Below are 20,811 nucleotides of genomic sequence, written 5' to 3' on the forward strand. Positions count from 1 at the left end.
ATCTTTTCACTGTCTCCATAATTTTGCCTTTCCAGCATGTTGTCTAAGTGGAACTGTACAGTATGTAGCCTTTTCATGGCCTGATAACGCCTTTTTTTCTTTTTTAAAGTGCTGAGTATTCTGTTTCCTGGATGAATTACAGTTTATCCATTTACCTACTGAAGGACTTTTTGGTTGCTACCAAGTTTTGGCAATTATGAATAAAGCTGCTGTAGATATCCATATGCAGGCTTTTGTATGTAAATAAGTTTTCAACTCATTTGGGTAAATACCAAGGAGTATGACTATTGGATTGTATGACAAGAGTATATTTAATTTTGTAAGAAACTGCCACATTGTCTTTCAAAGTGGCTGTACAGTTTTTAATTTCCACCAGAGTTCCTATTGCTCCACATCCTCACCAGCATTAGGTGTTGTCAGTGTTTTGGATTTTCACTGTTCTTTTTTTTTTTTTTTTAATTTTATTTATTTATTTGACAGAGAGACACAGTGAGAGAGGGAACACAAGCTGGGGGGGGTGGTGGGAGAGGGAGAAGCAGGCATCCCGCTGAGCAGGGAGCCCGACGTGGGGCCTGATCCCAGGATCCCGGGATCATGACCTGAGCTGAAGGCAGACGCTTAACGACTGAGCCATCCAGGTGCCCCTGGATTTTCACTGTTCTAATAGGTATGCAGTAGTATCTCATTTTTGTTTTAATTTGCAGTTCCCTAATACATGATATTGAACATCTTTGCATGTGCTTATTTACTGTCCATATATCTTCTTTGGTGAAGTGTCTGTTCAGATCTTTTGCCCATATTTAAAAATCAGTTTCTTATTGTTGAATTTTAAGAGTTCTTTGTGTTCTTTTAGATTACAGCCTTTTATTATATGTCTTTTGCAAATAATTTTCTCCCAATCTGTGGCTTGTCATCTCATTCTTTTGATGAAGTAGTTTTTAAAATCAGTGTTCAGTTCATTTATTGGATATCTCCTCTGGGCTAGACACTAAAGTAGAAGCTGGGGTTATAGTGGTAAGAAAATCAGATATGGCCCCTGTCCTCAAAATCAAGTGGGGAAAGCAAAATAATCAGATGAGTATAGTCAAGTGTGATAAGTGCTATAATGAAGGCAATTCAGTGTACTATGTTGGTACTAGCAAAGTTAACTAGTCCAAGGAGATCCAAAGAAAGTTTTTATGTTTAGCTAATGTTTATTGAGCATTTATGTTCTAGGCACTATTCCAATAATTCAGTTCTCACAGCTCTGTGAGGTTATCATCAGCATCATCTCTATTTTATGATCAGGGAACCAAGACGCAGAGAAGTTACAGTGGAAGTGGAATTCAAACCCAGGCAGGGTGGCTCCAGAGCCTATACTATTTACCACTGCACTGTACTAAGGCTTCTTGGAAAGATTGGCATTTAAGCAGAAAACTTAAGGATGATTGACTGGAAGCTAATCAGGTAACAGGGGGAAGAGGTCCTCTAGGTAGAGGGAACAATGTGAGGGAAGGCTGGGGGTCAGAGAGGGCAGGGCACGTTCAAGTATCTGAAAATAAGGTGTAAATGGAGAGAGGAATATATGGCTAGAGAGATAGATCACGCCATAAAATAAATGCCTGGTAAGCCAACCTAAAGAGTCTAGTTGTATCCTAGGGGGGCAGGAAGCAATTGATGTGTTTTAGGCAGGGAAATAACATGCTAGATTTGTGTCATGGAAAGATCACAGAGAAATGGATTGGAGGGGAGAAAGCTGGGTTGGAAGATGTTTGGAGTGATACAAGGGAAGGATAATAGCCTGCACTAGGTGGTAGCATTGATGATGGAGAGAAGTGAATGGATTTAGGAGATACTGTATTTAGAAGGGAGAATTGGTGACTTTAGTAGCTGATTGGATGTGAGGGTTGAGAAAAAACTCAGATATGACTCTCAGATCATGGTTTGGGCAGCTTGTTAGAGAGTGGTACATCCCCTGAAGAACTCTGGACATAAAATCTGGTAAGGGGCTAGAGGATCAGGGGAAAGATGAATTAAGATTTGGATCTGCTGAGTTGGAGAGTGTTTGATGGAGACAGCAAGTCAAGCAGTTGGAAGTGCAGAGAGTAACTTAATTTTAGGTCTAGCACTTAGGAACAAGATTTAATATCTCTTTCTCCCCCCTTCCTCCAATATATATGTGTTTCTTTTATGGGTGGTAAATTATAAATTAAGCCATGGAAATGAGAAGTGAATAGTCAATCATTTCAAATATTCCTGTGAGAATAGTAAGGTAAAGACTGAAAAGTATCTGTTGGTAATTTTGGTGAGGACGTAAGCCAGAGTGCACGCAGTTGAGGCATGAATGGGAATTGGGGAATTAGAGAATTGGAGTGGAAGATGGTACTAGTGGGTTTTTAATTTTGGGCTTCTTTAAAATTGGGAGAGCCTCAGACATGTTTAAATGTTGATGGGAAGAAGCTCTGGAAAATGGGAGAAGTTAGAGATATTACTGAGAGATTATAGAAAGAAGTCTTCAACTAGATTTGAGAGGACAGAATCTAGAGTCCAGATAAAGCGATCAAATCTAGGACTTGTAGCAGCTTCCATTTTGATAGAGTAGGGACAGTAATTTCTGTTGGATCTCAGGAAGGTGAAGCAGGTCCTCCCTAATGGCTTCAGTTTTCATTGTGAATGAAGTAGGAAATGAGGCTCTCTTCTGAGAGTAGGAAACAGACTCTGTTAGCAGTTGAGAAACATCAGAAGGGGATATTTGAAATAGTTGCTGTGGAGAGTGAAAGTGCCAACATGGCTAACATAGAACATTGTCAGGCAATTTTGAGGGTCCAGATAAGGTCGATGAGCCAGAATTTATGGTGACAGCAGCCTGCATTAAGTAATTACAGTGTTTTGAAGAGGTTGAGATTCCTTTCTGGGCTGTTACCTTATTAAGTCTTTCTATAGTTATCTTTAAATGTTAAAGAATTTGGCTCCTTTTTTCCCCCATAAAAAAAGAGGGCCCTAAAGTACACAGATGCAGTGGATCATAAGGTAATAAAATGTAACTTGTTTAAAAACCTTTTTCAGTAATGGACCTTTTTGAATCTTTAGTAGTTATCTATACCACTCTTATACCTAAAGTAGGATTTTAGGGCTCTATGTTTAGAATGTTTAGAGCTGGAAAAGAGGACTTTTACATCATCTTTTTTTGGTTCTTTTTGATCAGTGCTGTTTTTTAAAAATCAGGAAAATACTTGCTAAATGAAATCTTATAGGAATGACCCATCTACAGGTTTCCTCTGCTATGCAAAATAGAGCTTTCCTATAAAACCTTTCATAAGCTAAAACAGTGTAAAGTGAAGAAGCAGTTGCCATTCACTTATACAGAAACATTTTTTAGTGTTCTCAGACCCAAAAAATAACCTCTCTTAGGCTTTTCTGATATCATAGGATACATCTTGTTAATGGATGCACAAAGTAAATTAAGACAAATCACAGATGCTCACACAGTTCAAATCTATGGTGGCTTGATGCTGAGTGTAGTTCCAGGGAAGGAGCTTGATGGTGCCCCTCTTGCTGCTTTGGGGTGCATGATGCTTTTGGGTACAGCTTGCTGCAAAACTAGTTTTGCTTTTCACCTTTTTTCATAAAAATGAAAATCCTCTTCAGATTTCTTTTGGTTAGTGAAAACAAGGTAGGGGGGCGCCTGGGTGGCTCAGTCGTTCAGCATTTGCCTTTGGCTCAGATCATAATCCCAGGGTCCTGGGATTGAGCCCCACATCGGGCTCCCTGCTCGGCAGCAAGCCTGCTTCTCCCTTGCCCACTCCCCCTGCTCATGTTCCCTCTCTTGCTATGTCTCTCTCTGTCAAAATAAATAAATAAAATCTTTTAAAAAGAGAGAAAGAAAGAAAACATGTAGGTCTTTCATAAAAGTAAAGTGGCATAAAATGAATTTTTGAAAAGCTGGGGATACCTATATAAAAGAACTTAAAAATAATGGTACTTTGATGTGAGCTAGTAATTAAAAACACAAATTCTGGAGTCTGACTGCTTACACTTTTAAAAAAAAAGGTTTACTTATTTATTTGAGATAGAGCAAGCGAGCATGAGCAGGGGGAGGGGCAGAGGGAGAGGGAAAGAAATCCTCAAGCAGACTACCTGCTAAGTGGCTAAGTGTGGGGCTGGATCATGACCTGAGCCAAAATCAAGAGCCAGCTGCTTAACTGACTGAGCCACCCAAGCACCCCTGACTGCTTACACTTTTAAACAGGCTCCGCTTCCTAGCTATGTAGCCATTAAGCTCCAGTTTCCTCATCTGTAAGTCAAGGTAATAATAATACCTACATCATAGAGTTATGAATTTTAAATAAGATATACAGTTGGCCTTTGAACAACATGGATTTGAACTGCATTGGTCCACTTGTATGTGAATTTTTTTTTCTGATAAAGAGTGCAGTACAGTAAATGTATTTTCTCTTCTAAAGATTTTAGCTTACTTTATTGTAAGAATATGGTATATAATACATATACAAAATATGTGTTAATTGTCTACTGTTATTGGGAAGGCTTCTGGTCAACAGTAGGGTATTAGTTTTGGAGGAGTCAAAAGTTACATGTAGATTTTTGACTGCATCAAGGATCAGTGCCCTAACCCCCATGTTGTTCCAGGGTCAACTCTTTCTCAGTATCTATATCTTTTGGTTTATTTAATTTGGTTAAAGCAGAGCTGGATAGCCATTCTGGCAACCCTGCTTGCCTGGTTTTTACTTTATCCTGTGTGGTGGTTCCTGAGGTGTGCCTCCCTGACACCTTTAGTCTTACATGGAATGTAGTTTGAAATCCTCTGAGCTAGCTCATCTCTCTCAATTTGCAGATAAAGAAACTGGGCTCTAGATTGAGGCATAACATTTTAAAGGCTACAGACCAATTTCTCCTGCTACTCACAACTGTTACTGCTGAATTAAGCCACATAACCATGTTTAGGTACTGTAGCTTCTCTTTAGGTGGTATCTGAGGAATAGAAGGTAGAACACAGAAGGAAGCTTAGTATTAAAAAGTATAAGGAGGGGCGCCTGGGTGGCTCAGTCGTTAAGCGTCTGCCTTCGGCTCAGGTCATGATCCCAGGGTCCTGGGATCGAGCCCCACATCGGGCTCCCTGCTCGGCGGGAAGCCTGCTTCTCCCTCTCCCACTCCCCCTGCTGTGTTCCCTCTCTTGCTGTCTTTCTCTGTCAAATAAATAAATAAAAAATCTTAAAAAAAAAAAATAAAAAAAAATAAAAAGTATAAGGAGACGAACCATGAGAGACTATGGACTCTGAGAAATGAACTAAGGGTTCTAGAGGGGAGGGGGGTAGGGGGATGGGTTAGCCTGGTGTTGGGTATTGAAGAGGGCACGTATTGAATGGAGCACTGGGTGTTATACGCAAACAATGAATCATGGAACACTACCTCAAAAAACTAATGATGTAATGTATGGTGATTAACATAACATAGTAAAATAAAATTTAAAAAAACTGTAAGGAGTCAAGTGATAAAGTAATATGGAGTGCCTGTATGATGTAATAGTAATTAGTAAAGATTGATCAGGTAGATGAACTGAGTGGGTTCTTACGTATGTTCTTTTGTTGTTGTTTTCTGTTATAATTTTGAATAGTCTTTTTAAAAAGAATATACAGGGCGCCTGGGTGGCTCAGTTGTTAAGCATCTGCCTTTGGTCAGATCATGATCGCAGGGTCCTGGGATGGAGCCCCGCATCGGGCTCCCTGCTCAGCAGGAAGCCTGCTTCTCCCTCTCCCACTCCCCCTGCTGGTGTTCCCTGTCTCTCTGTCTCTGTCTCTCTCTCTCTCTCTCTGTCAAATAAATAAATAAAATCTTTAAAAAATTAAAAAAAAATAAAAAGAATATACAGTGTACCCCTAGAAGTTCCAAAAACCTTGATGATTCCTTGGGAGAACTGCCTAATTTATCTTATGATAGAACTATAATTTACGGCAAATATGGGCCTTCTGCCACCAAATGTTGGATTTATTCTTGAAATGGTGATGGAAATCTCATAATTTTTATAATAAATGATGTGTGAAACATAAAAAATATGGTATCTGTTATATATTGGTAATAAGGAGTTTGTTACTGGCAATTCTTGTGAAATGTGTTTTAAATCATAAATTATGCCATTAAGTCCTAATTAGAGTTCTTTGCAAGATACTGTGATCTTCTGATTAAAAAAGAGAAAGTACTATATATTTCTACAGATATATATTTAAAAAAATTGTACTAGATTCTTTGAATAGACATGGTATTTGCCTTCTAAGAACTTTCATTCCATCCCAAGAATTGTGAACTGTTGTGAATTGCTGCAACTTTCTGGAGAACAGTTTGTGTCAGTATTAAAAGCTTTAAAAGTGTGCCTATCTCTTGATCTAACAGTTTTAGGAATTTGTTATAAGAAATAATCATAAGATATGCATAAAGATTTCTTACCTTTAACCACCTCCTGTAAGAAGGCAATTTTTTTATTGTAAAAAAGAAAAAGTTATACAAGCAGGTACTTGATCTGGCAATAACAAAAATCTCATTCTCCCCACCCCCCCTGCTTCCTTGCTTCCTTTGAGTAAACAAAGGGAAGAAAAAGACAAGCAATGCCATCCATGATACGTAATGCAGTGATTCCTTCGTCTGGCATATCCCTGTAGTCTCCGGTCCCCAGCTCAGGATTGGTTCACCAAGGATAGAGGTGATTGAGAAGACTGAGGAGAAGGTTGAGGATGAACTGGTACAGATAGAAAGCTTAGGGGGAGGGGGTCCCTATAGCTTGTTGAAGGTTGCAGAGAATCTGGCTTAGTCTTCTATGGAAGGAGAGCAGCTAAGGTCTGGCCAGGTTCCAATCAGAAGGGTCTTTCTAGACTAAAACAAACTCTCATTTGTTGAGGATGAGTGTAAAGATTTAGCTGTAAGGATGGTCTTCTCTGCATTGTTTGGTTTTTATGCATTTTATTATTTTTTTAAAGTAATCTCTACACCCAGTGTGGGACTCAAACTACAGCCCTGAGATCAAGAGTTGCATGCTCCACTGACTGAGCCAGCCAGAGGCCTCTGCATTTTTTGTGATAATAAAATTACTGGGGCCTCTGGGTGGCTCAGTCAGTTAAGTGTCTCCCTTCAGCTCAGGTCATGATCCCAGGGTCCTGGGATCCAGCCCCATGGTGGGGCTCCCTGCTCAGCAGGGGGTCTGCTTCCTCACTCTCTCTCTCTCTGCTGCTCCCCCTACTTGTGCTTTCTCACTCTCTCAAATAAATAAATAAAATCTTTATAAAAAATAATAAATTACTAATTACCCAGATGATTACAGGACTGGTTAAACTGGTATGCTCATATACTTAACAGCAATAAAAAGGTAAAGAATATTAAAATACAGCAATTGGTATTTACAGTATAGTAAATGAAAAAAGTATGTATTTTGTAAATTTAATTGTGTAATGAGCATTATAGTCCCATGCCTTTCTGCCTTTCATTCATTCCCTCCTTTGTAAATTCCCAGCTCTGGTGTAAATTTTGTACCATGCTTTCCTCACTCCAGCTCCAGATTAAAGATTATTGCTGAATTAAGCCATATAACCATGCCACTTGATCCTCAGTGCCTCCTTTTCTCATTTCTCATAGTGATTTTTCACAAGGATAGTTCCAGAGTTTTTTTATTTTGTCACATCTGTGGTGCCCTTCCTCAGGTTTTCACATGATGGGAACACCTAAACTTCTTCCTTTGTTCCTCTTGATTCTATATTTCATGATCTGCAACCTCCAGCCTTTTGGATCTCTTCATTGAAAAACTGTTCTCATAATTGTATGTAAACAAGTCATATTTCCCTTAAAATCTTTGAGTACAGTGACCATTCTTGTTCATCTTTGTGTTCCTGGTGTTTGAAATTATTCCAGATGACCATGACTATCTCTTGATAGTCCACAGTAGATATAGGTGGTTGCTGGTTGGTTCCAAGATATGGTCTGCAAGCTTCTTTTTTGAATTCAGAAGTATGTTTCAACAGTTGGAACCCCAGCAAAATTATTGTGTGGTATTGTATTTTAAAGACAGATTTACATTATCAGTTATTTGGGTATTGAATGCATTTTGCCTGAAAGCAATAGAAATTGACTATAGTAATTGATTTCAAACCCATTATTTCTGGATATACTATATCTTTAGCAGTTGTGCTGCAAGTGGATGTAATTGGTAATAGTTTGATTCCTAGTTTGATATAGTTAATATGTTCTACTTAAGAATTTTACATTTATTTTATTAATTTTTATTTTTATTTTTTGAGAGAGAGTATGCATGCCTGAGCGGGGGTGGGGGTGAGGGGTAGAGGGAGAGGGAGAGAGAGAATCCCAAGCTCCATCTCACGGTGCTGAGATCATGACCAGAGCTGAAATCAAGAGTTGGACGCTTAACTGACTGAGCCACCTAGGCGCCCCTCTACTTAAGAATTTTAAATTTAGATGTAGTTAGCAATTTCTCATTGAACACACAATATTCAGAAACATAGATTAGTGGGAAAGTTGTTTTAAAATAATTAAATTTTTCTAACAATACAAACTTGCACTTTGTTTTTATTAAGTAAGAATATTAGTAATAGAATGATAGACACAAATAGCTTAATTTTTGCCATTGAGTAAGTACTTTATGAATACGTTTATAGAACTGAGTGTTGTGTACGGTTTTTTTAAAGCATACATGCTTAATAATTAAGAATTTTAAAAACCTATTTGTATTACAATATTCTTTCCCACCTTCTTTTTTCCTTTTAGGCCTCAGTGCTACGATTTCAGAGTACCCTGGTAATAGCCGAGCATGCAAATGATACCCTAGCACCCATTACATTAAATACCATCACTGCAGCCAAACATCTTGGAGGTGAAGTGTCTTGCTTAGTAGCTGGAACCAAATGTGACAAGGTGAGAAATTTTTAAGGTCAACCATAGCAAATATAATCTCCATCAAGAGACAGGGAAAGATGACAACAGAGAATTATGCTGAGGACTGTAACCCAAACTGGGCTCTAATCCTCATTAAATGGCCAATGTCATAGTCATTACTACATGTGAAAAAGGAACTAAAAGGTTTGCTCACTAAGCATTTTGTCTTTTGAAATGAGGTAAAATACTTGATTTAGTTCCACTGGCACCATCATGTGCCACCAGGTACCAAGTAGAATGATAATATTTGAGTCTCCTTAGAGGTTAATAGCCGATCCCTTTTTTGTATTGATGAATATACCAGCTAATTGCTTTTAATTCCTGAAAGTGGTAAATCTGGACAAAGTATCATGGATATTAATTTTTAATTGGTGTAAGAATTCAAATGTAAGTACTATGCTTTTCAAACTATAACTGTTAGTAAAAGGTGTTCTTCGTTTTTGTTGTTGTTGTTGAAATGAGATAACGGGTTTGTAAACTAACCCTCTAGGAAGGTTCTAGAATATGGTTTGCAGGATCTGTACCACTGGGCTACAGTGTAGTTGAAATCATGCTTCAGTTAGGTTGAGCCACCAATTCCCTCCCATACCATACAGGAGTTGCCAAGTGTGCAGCTGGGGACTTGGACCTCAGAGGAAGAAATCTGGAGAAAGCATGTTTCTTTTTAGAGGATTTTACTTATTTTTTATTAAAGAGCATTGATGCAGAGCATGTGTTATAATGCAGGTTCAGAATGCTAGAGTCACTTCCGTCTAATTTCTCACATGAAATTAGTATCTTGAAAGAATGTATTCTAGCAGGTTTGGGGTTAAGTTGTATGGATTTCTTTACCTAAATCCTGCTAACAACTAGGGATCTTATTTATTTGATAGTAACCAGAAGGTGTGATGACATGGCTAAGCTATTTTTTTTGGTTGCCCTGCTTTTAGATATACAAGTTCTGGGTTTGATTATTTGGCTGTGATTTTAAATAATTACTCAAATATTATTTTAAAACTATTTGAAATGCTATTTTATTCACACTGTTTTGAGAAAAATCAAAGCAGAAATCATTTTCTGTTTAGTTACAATCTTACTGTTTTGTCGCCTTCTATCTGAAAGAAAAACAGTACCTGTATAGAGAAATTCCATTAATAGCTTAGGCAGATTTCAGTTTCCTACTGTTTTTTGTAGTCATTTATCGTAAGCAGCAAGTGATTTTTCTGTGTATTGCCAGAAGTTTTCGCTGGTAAAAAAGATAGTTTTGATAGTACAAGATTGTCTGCCAGTGCATACTTGGTTCAGCAGAGGTATTTTTTGCTACCTGGGAAACAGTGACTCTTGTTGCAACCTTACCTTCCATTGAGTGGGGGGCAGGAGGCACAGCTTTTTATGCCTACTCATCAGTGAATCAGCACGGAGGTAAACAAGAAGACAGACCATGATATGATTGTTAGGTCTCTGCTAAAGCGAAAGCCAGTCTTGCTGTAATTAGAGAATTAAAAAGGGGAATTCTACTTGCCTTTTATACATAGGATATCTGAGTAGTCAAAAAGCTTTCCCAGAACTTCATTCTCATTCCACACAGGAAAAATGAGGAATTAAAATAAAAAATTTTTTTGCTTTATCATAGATAAATATATGTAGGTGGGCAGGAACTCAGAAGTTGACAATGGACTGTTATATAAGATTTTTCTATTGCCTAAATTCACTAATTTTAATATCAGCAGAAATTATTATTGCCAAGTAAAGTGCAGTGGCCTGTAAACCAGTATGGTTAGGTCCTATTCTTTACCTCTAGGAAGCCCATTGGCTGTGTTATTATTGTGTGTGTGAGAGAGAACCTAACCTTTGCCTCATTTTCACCATTTCTGCAGTGATGAATTTATACTTGCATTAATTGAAAGGTAAAAAGCACAATTTATAACTAAATTTGCATAGAGAGCTGTGCCAGTTTTGGCTTATCAATTAATACTTTTCTTTTTCAAGGCAGGAATTTTTGTTAAAGATAATTGGTAGTAAGATCAATTGGCCTAAGATTTTTTTTTTGTTAAAGAATTTTTTTTCACTTATGTCACCCTTTTTTCTGTTCAGAACAATTTCTGTAGCTTAAAAAAATTATTTCTTTTGACCATCAGATTTTATGTTCTGTTGATATTTGTAATGGTGGCTCTATTTGTATCTTTCTGTTAGATGGATAATTAAAAACTTTTAATTATAGGTGGTGCAAGATCTCTGCAAAGTAGCAGGTGTAGCAAAAGTTCTGGTGGCTCAGCATGATACATACAAAGGCTTCCTTCCAGGTGAGCTTTTCCAGTGGAAAAAATGTAATGTCTGAAGTATGTTTGAATATAAGAATATGAAAATATTATGAAATGTGTTTATCAAATGTGTTTAATTCTCAGAGGAGCTGACGCCATTGATTTTGGCAACTCAGAAGCAGTTCAATTACACACACATCTGTGCTGGAGCATCTGCCTTTGGAAAGGTGAGAAGATTGAAAATGTGGAATCTGATGTCATTACTTGGAAGGGTTAGAGTTCATTGTGCTGAAAGTGTACAACAGACTCTGTTTAGGTAGCTAATCCTGGCTTTCTGAATTAATATGGTAGTTCTGCTAAAATTTATTCTTTCAAGACTTTGTTACAATTTCTGTAAAAATGCCACCTCCACATTTTCAAATTTTTTCAGAGAGACAACTCTATTCTTTCAAGATTTTGTCATAATTATTAGAATGCCACTTCCAGATTTTCAAAGTTTGTCATGGAGAAAACTCCAGGCTATTTTTAAAGATTATTTTTCTTTAAAAACAATGTTGAATTGTCTGTGCCTGTAAATGTAATTTGTAGTAGTAACCCATCTTAAGCAGTGGTTTATTTGGGTGGCTGATGGATATTTACAAAGGCCAAATTCTGTCTCCTTGGGGGATTTGGAAGGGCTCTGTGGTAGTTGGAAACATCCTTAGGGTAAAGAAAGCTGTCATCTGATCATGTGCATTGTGATATGTCTGAAGAAAGAATGTGCTATCAGATGGTTAGTTATCTGCACGAAGTTTTAAAAAAGAGGGAGGCAAACTAAGGGGGAGCCTAAGAGAATTTGTCACTGGGTTGTTCTTGCTCTCTTTGTGGCCCTGGGTTTTCTAATTCCCTTTTCTTTTATCCCATTCTTAATAAGCTACAGTTTTTAGTTTTAAAGATTATAAATTAGGTTGTACACAAATACATTTTTATTATAAAGGATGCATATAGTATAGTAGTATGCAGAGCAAGGTATCAAAGTCCCCCTTTCTTCCCAACTCCTTCTTCCCGTTTCAGAAGTACAGTGTTAAAGTTGTACATTCTTTTAGTCCCCTTGCTGTGGATTTTGAAATTATAATACTTGTATAAATTTTTTTTTTACTCCCAAAATGTAATAATATATCATGAATTGTTTTGTGACTGGTGGTTTTTACTGAAGAGTGTGTCTTGACAAGTATCATGTGATCTCACTGATAGGAGGACTTCTTAATCTCAGGAAACAAACTGAGGGTTGCTGGAGTGGTGGGGGGTGGGAGGGATGGGGTAGCTGGGTGATGAACATTGGGAGAGTATGTGCTATGGTGAGCGCTGTGAATTGTGTAAGACTGATGAATCACAGACCTGTACCTCTGAAACAAGTAATACATTATATGTTAAAAAAAAAAAGATAGTAGGAAGGGAAAAATGAAGGGGGGGAATCGGAGGGGGAGACGAACCATGAGAGACTATGGACTCTGAAAAACAAACTGAGGGTTTTAGAGGGGAAGGGGGTGGGGGGATGGGTTAGCCCAGTGATGGGTTATTAAGGAGGGAAGGTATTGAATGGAGCACTGGGTGTTATATGCAAACCATGAATCATGGAACACTACACCAAAAACTAATGATGTAATGTATGGTGACTAACATAATGTAATAAAATAAAATTAAAAAAAGAAGAGTGTGTCTTGAGAAATGAAACATGTCTGTCTCGGTTTTTTTTTTATGGCTGCATCATACTCCAAATTTAGCCAAGGATGGCCAGTTAGGTTGTTTCTAATTTTTTGCATTCGTAAACCTTGCTGTAAGGAAATGTCCCTGTACATACATCCTTGTATACATGTGCTGCTAGAAGTGAAAATAGTTGGGTCAAAAGACTATGTACTTTTAAAGTTTTGATATATATTGCTAAATTGCTATCTTAAGAGGATGTCTCAAGTTGCATTCCATCAGTCGCATGAGAGGGTGACTTGCCAACACCTGGTATTGTACATTTTAACATTTTTCCCCCAATCCGATGGGTGAAAAACTTTATCTTTTTAAATGTTGCATTTCTTTGATCATGAGATCAAATATCTTTTCATACAGTTATTGTTTTTTTTTAATTTTTTTATTGTTATGTTAATCATCATATATTACATCATTAGTTTTTGATGTAGTGTTCCATGATTCATTGTTTGTGCATAACACCCAGTGCTCCATGCAGAATGTGCCGGTTACTGGTTTTTATTTCTTCTTTGAATTGTCTCGATTTAACTTTTTTCCTTTTACTTTCATAATCTGTTGTAATTGATTTTAAAATATAAGTTTGAGGAATAAGATATAACCTCTTATATCAAATACTCATGTTGAGTGACAATAACAGTGAGCTTCCAAGACATCAGTCTCTTTTTTTGCAAAATGAGTAGTGTTCGTGAATATTTATCTTTGGTGCAGTATTGCTTCTAGACGTGAATCACTGCAAACCATGTAGAGAACTTGCAGAATAACCCATGTAAATTGCTGTAGTTTGTTTTTAACCTTTAGAATTATCAGTTTGAACTCATTAAAGTTTTTCTTTTTTTTTTTTTAAAGATTTTATTTATTTATTTGAGAGAGAGAATGAGAGAGAGCACGAGAGGGAAGAGGGTCAGAGGGAGAAGCAGACTCCCCACTGAGCAGGGAGCCCGATGCGGGACTCGATCCCGGGACTCCAGGATCATGACCTGAGCCGAAGGCAGTCGCTTAACCAACTGAGCCACCCAGGCGCCCCATTAAAGTTTTTCTTTTAAGGTTAACAGTTTCTAGGCAGTAACAATGTAAACACATGAGTTTAATGAACAATTACCCTTTTATTATTAGCTTGTCACATTATAGACTATCATAAATTTTTAGTTTTTTTTATAGAATTTAGTAATTGATAATTAAAGTGGTTCCACAGACCTATATGACCTTGGGCTAGTCATTTTACCTTTCTGAAGTCTGTTTTTCTTATATATAAAATGATGCAGTATGACCAATTGATGTCCAAGGTCTACCAAAGAGAGACGTTAAAAAAAAAGGGATGGGTTTCTTCCCTTACTCTGGAGAAGATTAAGTCAGAGGATTAAAATCCAACTTCTGTTATAGATGAACATTGAACTAAAAGATCTTTGTGGACCATTCTATCTCTGAGAGTTTTGATTCTGTGTTAGATGATATAAACAAATTTCATGAGTCTTGAGTTTGTGGTGACAGTTCTCTGAAAAGATTACTAAACCAAGAAAGGATGTTTGTTGCATCTAATTAGCTAGATTTTAGTAGTCTGACCTTGATTGCTGTGTTGTAACATATGAAAGTTGGTTTTTTTAAAAAAGATTTTATTTATTCATTCGGGAGAGTGAGTGAGAGAGAGAGAGGTCTTTCCCCTGAAACCAATGCAGTCAAGCCTGTTTGGATAGTGTAGAGATAGATCTGTTCACCATCTACCATCTCAGGACATTTAAATGAAAGATCAGACCTGGAGAAACATATGCCTTTAAGCACCATGGTAAAGTATTTTCAAGGTGTGCTAAAACGAAACGTGGAATAATGGAAGTACAAAAGATAGTAAGTTTCAAGCAATTTAGAAAGTTAAAAACTATAAAAAGAGACACAGTCTGCATAACATAATGTTTGTAGTAGAATTTGCTTAGCCAGGTAACAATATTCAGTGGTATTTCCTGAATAGTTAAAGAAGGTGATTTCAAAAAAGAGTTACTTAGTGAAGCAGGCTTTAAATACTATCAAATTTGATTTATTTTGAAAGTAGTTATCTTCTAAACTTATTTACCAAGTTAGAAGTATGTTTAATGGCGTTTTAATTGTTTTCCCAAATGCTTTATTTTCTGAGAGATCTTATTTTTTTCTAATTGTGGTTTTATAAACTGGTACTTTTCAGTAGTTCTTCTGTCATGGTTGAAAGAGGACTGCTATGTAATAAAGGTAAAAATAAACTGAAAATTAGAAAATCTTTCCTGTTGTAGATACAACACAAGGAAAATTGACTCAGGCCGTCAACACTTGTTAGCATCAGTATATATAGAACCCCTTATTAGATACAGGGTAGGACACAAGAGGAATGGAAGACACAAAACCTCTACCCTGGGAGTGCTTAAGTTTAGTTGAGGGTCATTATAAGTATGTATATTAAAGTTATTTTAAAACAAACTACATGTTAGTGCCTAATTAAATAATGTAATTGTATATGCATGTAGGAGGATACAGAATAAAGGAGTAATTAGAGGGTAATCTTGGGAGAATTCTTAGAGAACAAAGAGGATTTGGGGATGGAATGGAGGAAAGGAACTTGCATAGTGTTATAGTGAGCGTTTGCTAGAGATGGTGTCATATACCAAGTTCAGATGCCATGGAGTAAGCTCTGTGTAGAAAGCAGTGTAGAATTCAGCTTTCCATTTGTGTGATAAAAGCAGCGCGGGGCATCTGGATGGCTCAGTGGGTTAAGCATCTGACTTCGGCTGAGGTCATGATCTCTGTGTCCTGGAACGGAGCCCCGCCTTGGACTCCCTGCTTAGTGGTGGGTCTGCTTCTCCCTCTCCCTCTGTATCCCCACCCCTGCTCGTGGGCATGTGCATGTGCGCTCCCTCTCAAATAAATAAATCTTTAAGTTAAAAAATAAAAGCAACACTTCACTTTTTTGACTACACTTAGATGATGTTATCATCTAAGGAAACCTTGAGACTAGAAAATAGGGACATTCAGTCTTCACTAACTCTGTTTTAGATCCCTAGAGTCATAGAATTTTATTTTTATTTTATTTTATTTTTTTTAAAACAACTTTTATTTATTTATTTTTTTTAAAGATTTTATTTATTTATTCATGAGAGACAGAGAGAGAGAGAGGCAGAGGGAGAAGCAGGCTCCCCACCGAGCAGGGAGCCCGATGCGGGACTCGATCCCAGGACTCTGGGATCATGACCTGAGCCGAAGGCAGACGCTCAACCATCTGAGCCACCCAGGCGCCCGAGTCATAGAATTTTAGACTAAAACTAGGAATTCTCTTTCTGTCATTTATGAGGTGACATAACTGAGACCTGGGGATACTTTCCCCGTGATCTCTGCTTGTGAGTGCAAGGCCAGCACACGTACCTCTTTCAGAGATGTTATACGCATGTACAAAGGAACACGCGTACCTCTTTCAGAGATGTTATAGGCACGTACAAGGGAACACGTGTACCTCTTTCAGAGGTGTTATATGCACGTACAAGGGAAAGCACTTCTGTTAATTTTGTCACTCCTGTACAGATTATACAGGCTGCGCTTCACCTTTCTCATTCTTGTTTGTTTTATGGTTACATAGGATTCCATTATATGGATGAGCTATAATTAATAGACCTATCCCCTGATGATGGATATTTAGGTTAGTTTTGATCTTTTTTAATGCAATACTGAGTTTTTAAAAAGGTGAAAATGTCTGCTTTGAATTTTTTTCTTTCATATACATTAAGTAAATATTTACATATATAATCTATTTTAGTATTTGAGAATTTTACTACTCTTCTAAACATTTTTCTGTTTTACCTAAATTCAGTAATCCATGATGGTCACACTTTGTGAATGATGTTCATTAAAGCAAATATCATATCTTGTAATTCAACATGAGTTAAGATGGTTTATTACTGTAAAACTCATAAAACTCTTGATGTAGTTAGAGTAATGATAGACTCTTACTTAATCTCAAAGACTATCCAAAAAGTTGTGCTGGAAGTTATAGTATGTCTAAAAATGCATATGAAATATAAAATATTTGAATTAAAATTTCTGCAGAATATGTATTTTGAGAATGTTAGTGTTGATAGTTGATAGCTATCTGTAAGTTACTATATGTGTGTAATTTACTACTATTTTTGCTTTTAGAACCTTTTGCCCAGAATAGCAGCCAAACTTGATGTTGCCCCAATTTCTGACATCATTGCAATCAAGTCTCCTGACATATTTGTGAGAACTATTTATGCAGGTGAGTACCCAAGGAAGATAATTAATCAACATGTTAACTTTTTGTGAATTTTAAAAGCAGAAATTAATTTAAAGTTAGTATTTTAAACAAGTCATACACTTGCTTTAAATGGACCATCTTAAAAGTTTCTGAGAAAAATCTTAATCTTAGATTTGCTTCTAGACCATGACGTGACATTCTGTTTGATAGATCCAAAGCACAGTTCTTTCCTACTTGGTTATTCAGTTTACAGAGCAATGAGATTTTTCCAGTCATCAATAAAAATTAGATTTATTATTCAATACATTTTATAAGTGGCACCTGGAGAAGCAAAACTTTTCCATTAAAAAAAATTGTTTCTTAATCTTCACTGCTTCTACTCCATTTCCATCTGCATTAAGAAATTCATTTCAGTGTCTCTTTAGTTGATTGATCTTCTGCTAAGCACACTGGTCTCTAGTGTGGCTAGAAAAAGTAGTGAACTCTTTGTTCTTTCTGATTGAAGTTGTGTGTTTTCAATTTAATGGTCAGTTCTCAAATTAGATCTTTCATCTTTAATAGAGTTTGAGGGGAAATATTGGTCAAGTTTAGGTCACTCTTAGGTGATTGCTAATCCATAAGAAATGTCATAAATTCTTTTAAAATCTTGGCACATGACACCTCTTGTTCTTTATGCCCTATCATGTTTTCTTTCTCTTTTAAAAAAAAGATTTTATTTATTTGAGAGAGAGAGAGAAAGAGAGCACCCATGCGCACATGAGCGGGGGAGAGAGAGGTGCAGAGGGAGAAGCAGACTCTGGCTCCATCCCAGGACCCTGGGATCATGACCTGAGCCAAAGGCAGATGCTTAACTGACTAAGTCACCCAGGTGCCCCTGCCTGTCATGTTTTCATTTATTTTCTTCTCTTAGTAAGCCTAGTAGCTGCATTCTTAAGTTGTTGCAGCTCTTGAGTTACTGTGTTCTTGGAGAAGGAAGCTTTTGTTTATATTCCTTAAGTGTTACGGTCCTTTTTTCTGTACTTAGTAGAGGTAGAAAACAACTGGTTCATAGTTATTTATTCCTTATTTTCATGAAGTAAGTTCTGAATCTCAAAGGATTACTTGCCTTTCATGGATTTTTAAAAAAAAATAAGTTGTGTATTTCAGGAAATGCTTTATGTACAGTGAAGTGTGATGAGAAAGTGAAGGTGTTTTCTGTTCGAGGAACATCTTTTGAAGCTGCAGCAACAAGTGGAGGTAGTGCCAGTTCAGAAAACGGTGAGTGTTCATTTGAAGTTTGTTTCTTGTTTTTTAGTTCACTGATTATATTAGAATAAGAGATGGCCTCTGGTTAAATTTCTTAAACAGTGTCTGAGAGCTCAGTCTAAATAGTATTCCCAAACTTTCCAAAAAGAAGAAATATTTATAATGTACCTTTTTCATATCAATTTTGGTACTGATATAGTTGCTTTGGTAGATCAAAGGGGTATTGCTTTACTTTTTTCTTACTGTTTCCTATTATAATACTTGGGAGACTCAGTATAATAGAAGAATATAATTAATAGTAAATGTGTAGAGGGTGTTACTCTTTAATATAGATAGATAGATAGGTACCTTATTTGAACCTCATGGAGGGTTATTCCAGTTTTATAGATAGACTCAGAGAATTAAATGACTTCTCAAAGGTCATATAGCTAATGAGGTGAAGGCTGGAATCTAAACCCTTCAATTCTTTCCAGAAATCAGAGAGAATGAAATTAGAAGCACAAAAAATTCATGGGGCACCTGGGTGGCTCAGTCGTTAAGCGTCTGCCTTCAGCTCAGGTCACGATCCCAGAGTCCTGGGATCAAGCCCCACATTGGGCTCCCTGCTCCGCGGGGGGCCTGCTTCTCCCTCTCCCACTCCCCCTGCTTGTGTTCCCTCTCTCGTTGTGTCTCTCTTTGTCAAATAAATAAATAAAATCTTAAAAAAAAAGAAACACAAAAAATTCACAGTAACTAACTTAAATTTCATGGAATTAATTCTTTATGTGTTTCTTTTAAAAATTACTATTATTGAATTTTAACTCATGGTCATTCTTTTGTTATCTGTATCAACGTACGCAGCATCGAGTCCCTCCCCAGTGGGGATAGCAGAGTGGCTTGACCAGAAATTAACAAAAAGTGATAGACCGGAGCTAACTGGTGCCAAAGTGGTGGTGTCTGGTGGTAAGTGGAATATTGTAATTTATTCATTTTAAAAGATGTTGTAAAATTAAAATTGATTTTATTAATATTTATTTTAGAGGAGCACAGATTTTTTTTTTTCAAATGTAAGAAGTAGGTAGATTGCAAGTATTATTCCTATTTTACCAATTAGGAAAATGAAATCATGAGCTTGATGAGAACACAATTTGGGCTCTCAGTTGCATATCTGTATCACTGGCACCAGGGGGAGCATGGTACAAGTCATCGCCACAGCTGTATGGAATGGAGTTTATGTTTACTTAATTTTTTTTTTTTCCATCTTCTTCAATGAGGTCGGGGTTTGAAGAGTGGAGAGAACTTTAAGTTGTTATATGATTTGGCAGATCAACTACATGCTGCAGGTAAAGTTATTTTCTTTAGTAGAAAAATACTCCCTTTCTGTTGGAAATAGTTTTTCTTTATTACTTCATTTATATATAAGTCATTCAAGGCTGCAGATTATTTTGCTTTTTCTGGTTTTCAACTTTTCTCTCTGAAATGGTTTTTCTTAGTCTCCAAGTAAATGGTATAGCATTCAGTGTGGAGAGGGTCCTTATGCTTTTTTATTGTTTATCTGTTGCTCTTTTATTTGTGGAATCTTTGTTATTTTTCCATTTATTTATTTATTTATTTTTAAAAGAATTTATTTGAGAGAGAGAGAGGTTGAGAGCAGGTTGAGGAGCAGAGGGAGAAGCAGACTCTCTACTGGGCCGGGAGCCCGATGCGGGGCTCGATCCCGGGACTCCGAGATCATGACCTGAGTCGAAGGCAGCCACTTAACTGACTGAGCCACCCACGCGCCTCTGTTTTTCCATTAAAAAAATTTTTTTTAAATGTGCCTACTTCAGATTCAGGAATGCCCTTGTTTTTCTCTCTATTGGTAGTTTAATAACAATCTCTTATAAAAGTAGAAATTAACATTATTTTAAAATTGTAGTTAACCATTTATAGGAAAGATAGAATGTATTAAAAATGTACTGATGAGAATGGAATGGTTTTTGAAATCAGAAAATTGGAAATATTTTAGTTTTTAACTATAGAACTATTGCATGAATATATTCTTTTTACAGTGGGCTGCCTGGGTAACTGTGTTGCTCAAGTGTCCAACTTTTGATTTTGGCTCAGGTCATAATCTCGGGATCGTGAGATGGAGCCCTGCGTCGGGTGCTTGATTCTCTCTCTCCCCCACTCTCCCCGTCCCTCCCTGCTTAAGATTCTCTCTCTCCCCCACTCCCTCCCCATCTCTCTCTCTCTAAAAAAAAAAAAAAAGTCTCCATTCTTCTCTTTCTTCCCCTTTGTTAAGAGTTTTGTGTATAACTTTCTAGGTTTTTCGTATGCTTTTACATTACCTGATATATGTACTCAGAAACAGTAATGGTTTTGTCTGAATAAAGGCATGATATTGACTCTATAATCAAATGGTCTTATTTGAAGGTGTTTATTTCATTCATTTATTCTTTAATTGAACAAATA

The 20,811-nt window shown here is 36.9% G+C and overlaps 1 protein-coding gene across 1 annotated transcript in view; it reads left to right on the forward strand.

Annotated features, from left to right (window-relative positions):
- Positions 1 to 20,811, forward strand: part of ETFA (electron transfer flavoprotein subunit alpha) — an 88,968-nt gene that overhangs the window by 20,609 nt on the left and 47,548 nt on the right. The window contains exons 2-8 of the mRNA XM_028092677.2: positions 8,761 to 8,907; positions 11,129 to 11,210; positions 11,313 to 11,395; positions 17,055 to 17,154; positions 18,280 to 18,390; positions 19,219 to 19,320; positions 19,632 to 19,700. Of these exons, the coding sequence (XP_027948478.1) occupies positions 8,761 to 8,907; positions 11,129 to 11,210; positions 11,313 to 11,395; positions 17,055 to 17,154; positions 18,280 to 18,390; positions 19,219 to 19,320; positions 19,632 to 19,700 (694 nt within the window). The remainder of the gene's footprint in view (positions 1 to 8,760; positions 8,908 to 11,128; positions 11,211 to 11,312; positions 11,396 to 17,054; positions 17,155 to 18,279; positions 18,391 to 19,218; positions 19,321 to 19,631; positions 19,701 to 20,811) is intronic.

The sequence above is a fragment of the Eumetopias jubatus genome, unplaced genomic scaffold (assembly GCF_037043125.1).
Source record: "Eumetopias jubatus isolate StellerSeaLion01/CBP00866 unplaced genomic scaffold, mEumJub1_p1.0 scaffold_7, whole genome shotgun sequence".
Classification (NCBI taxonomy): Eukaryota; Metazoa; Chordata; class Mammalia; order Carnivora; family Otariidae; genus Eumetopias; species Eumetopias jubatus.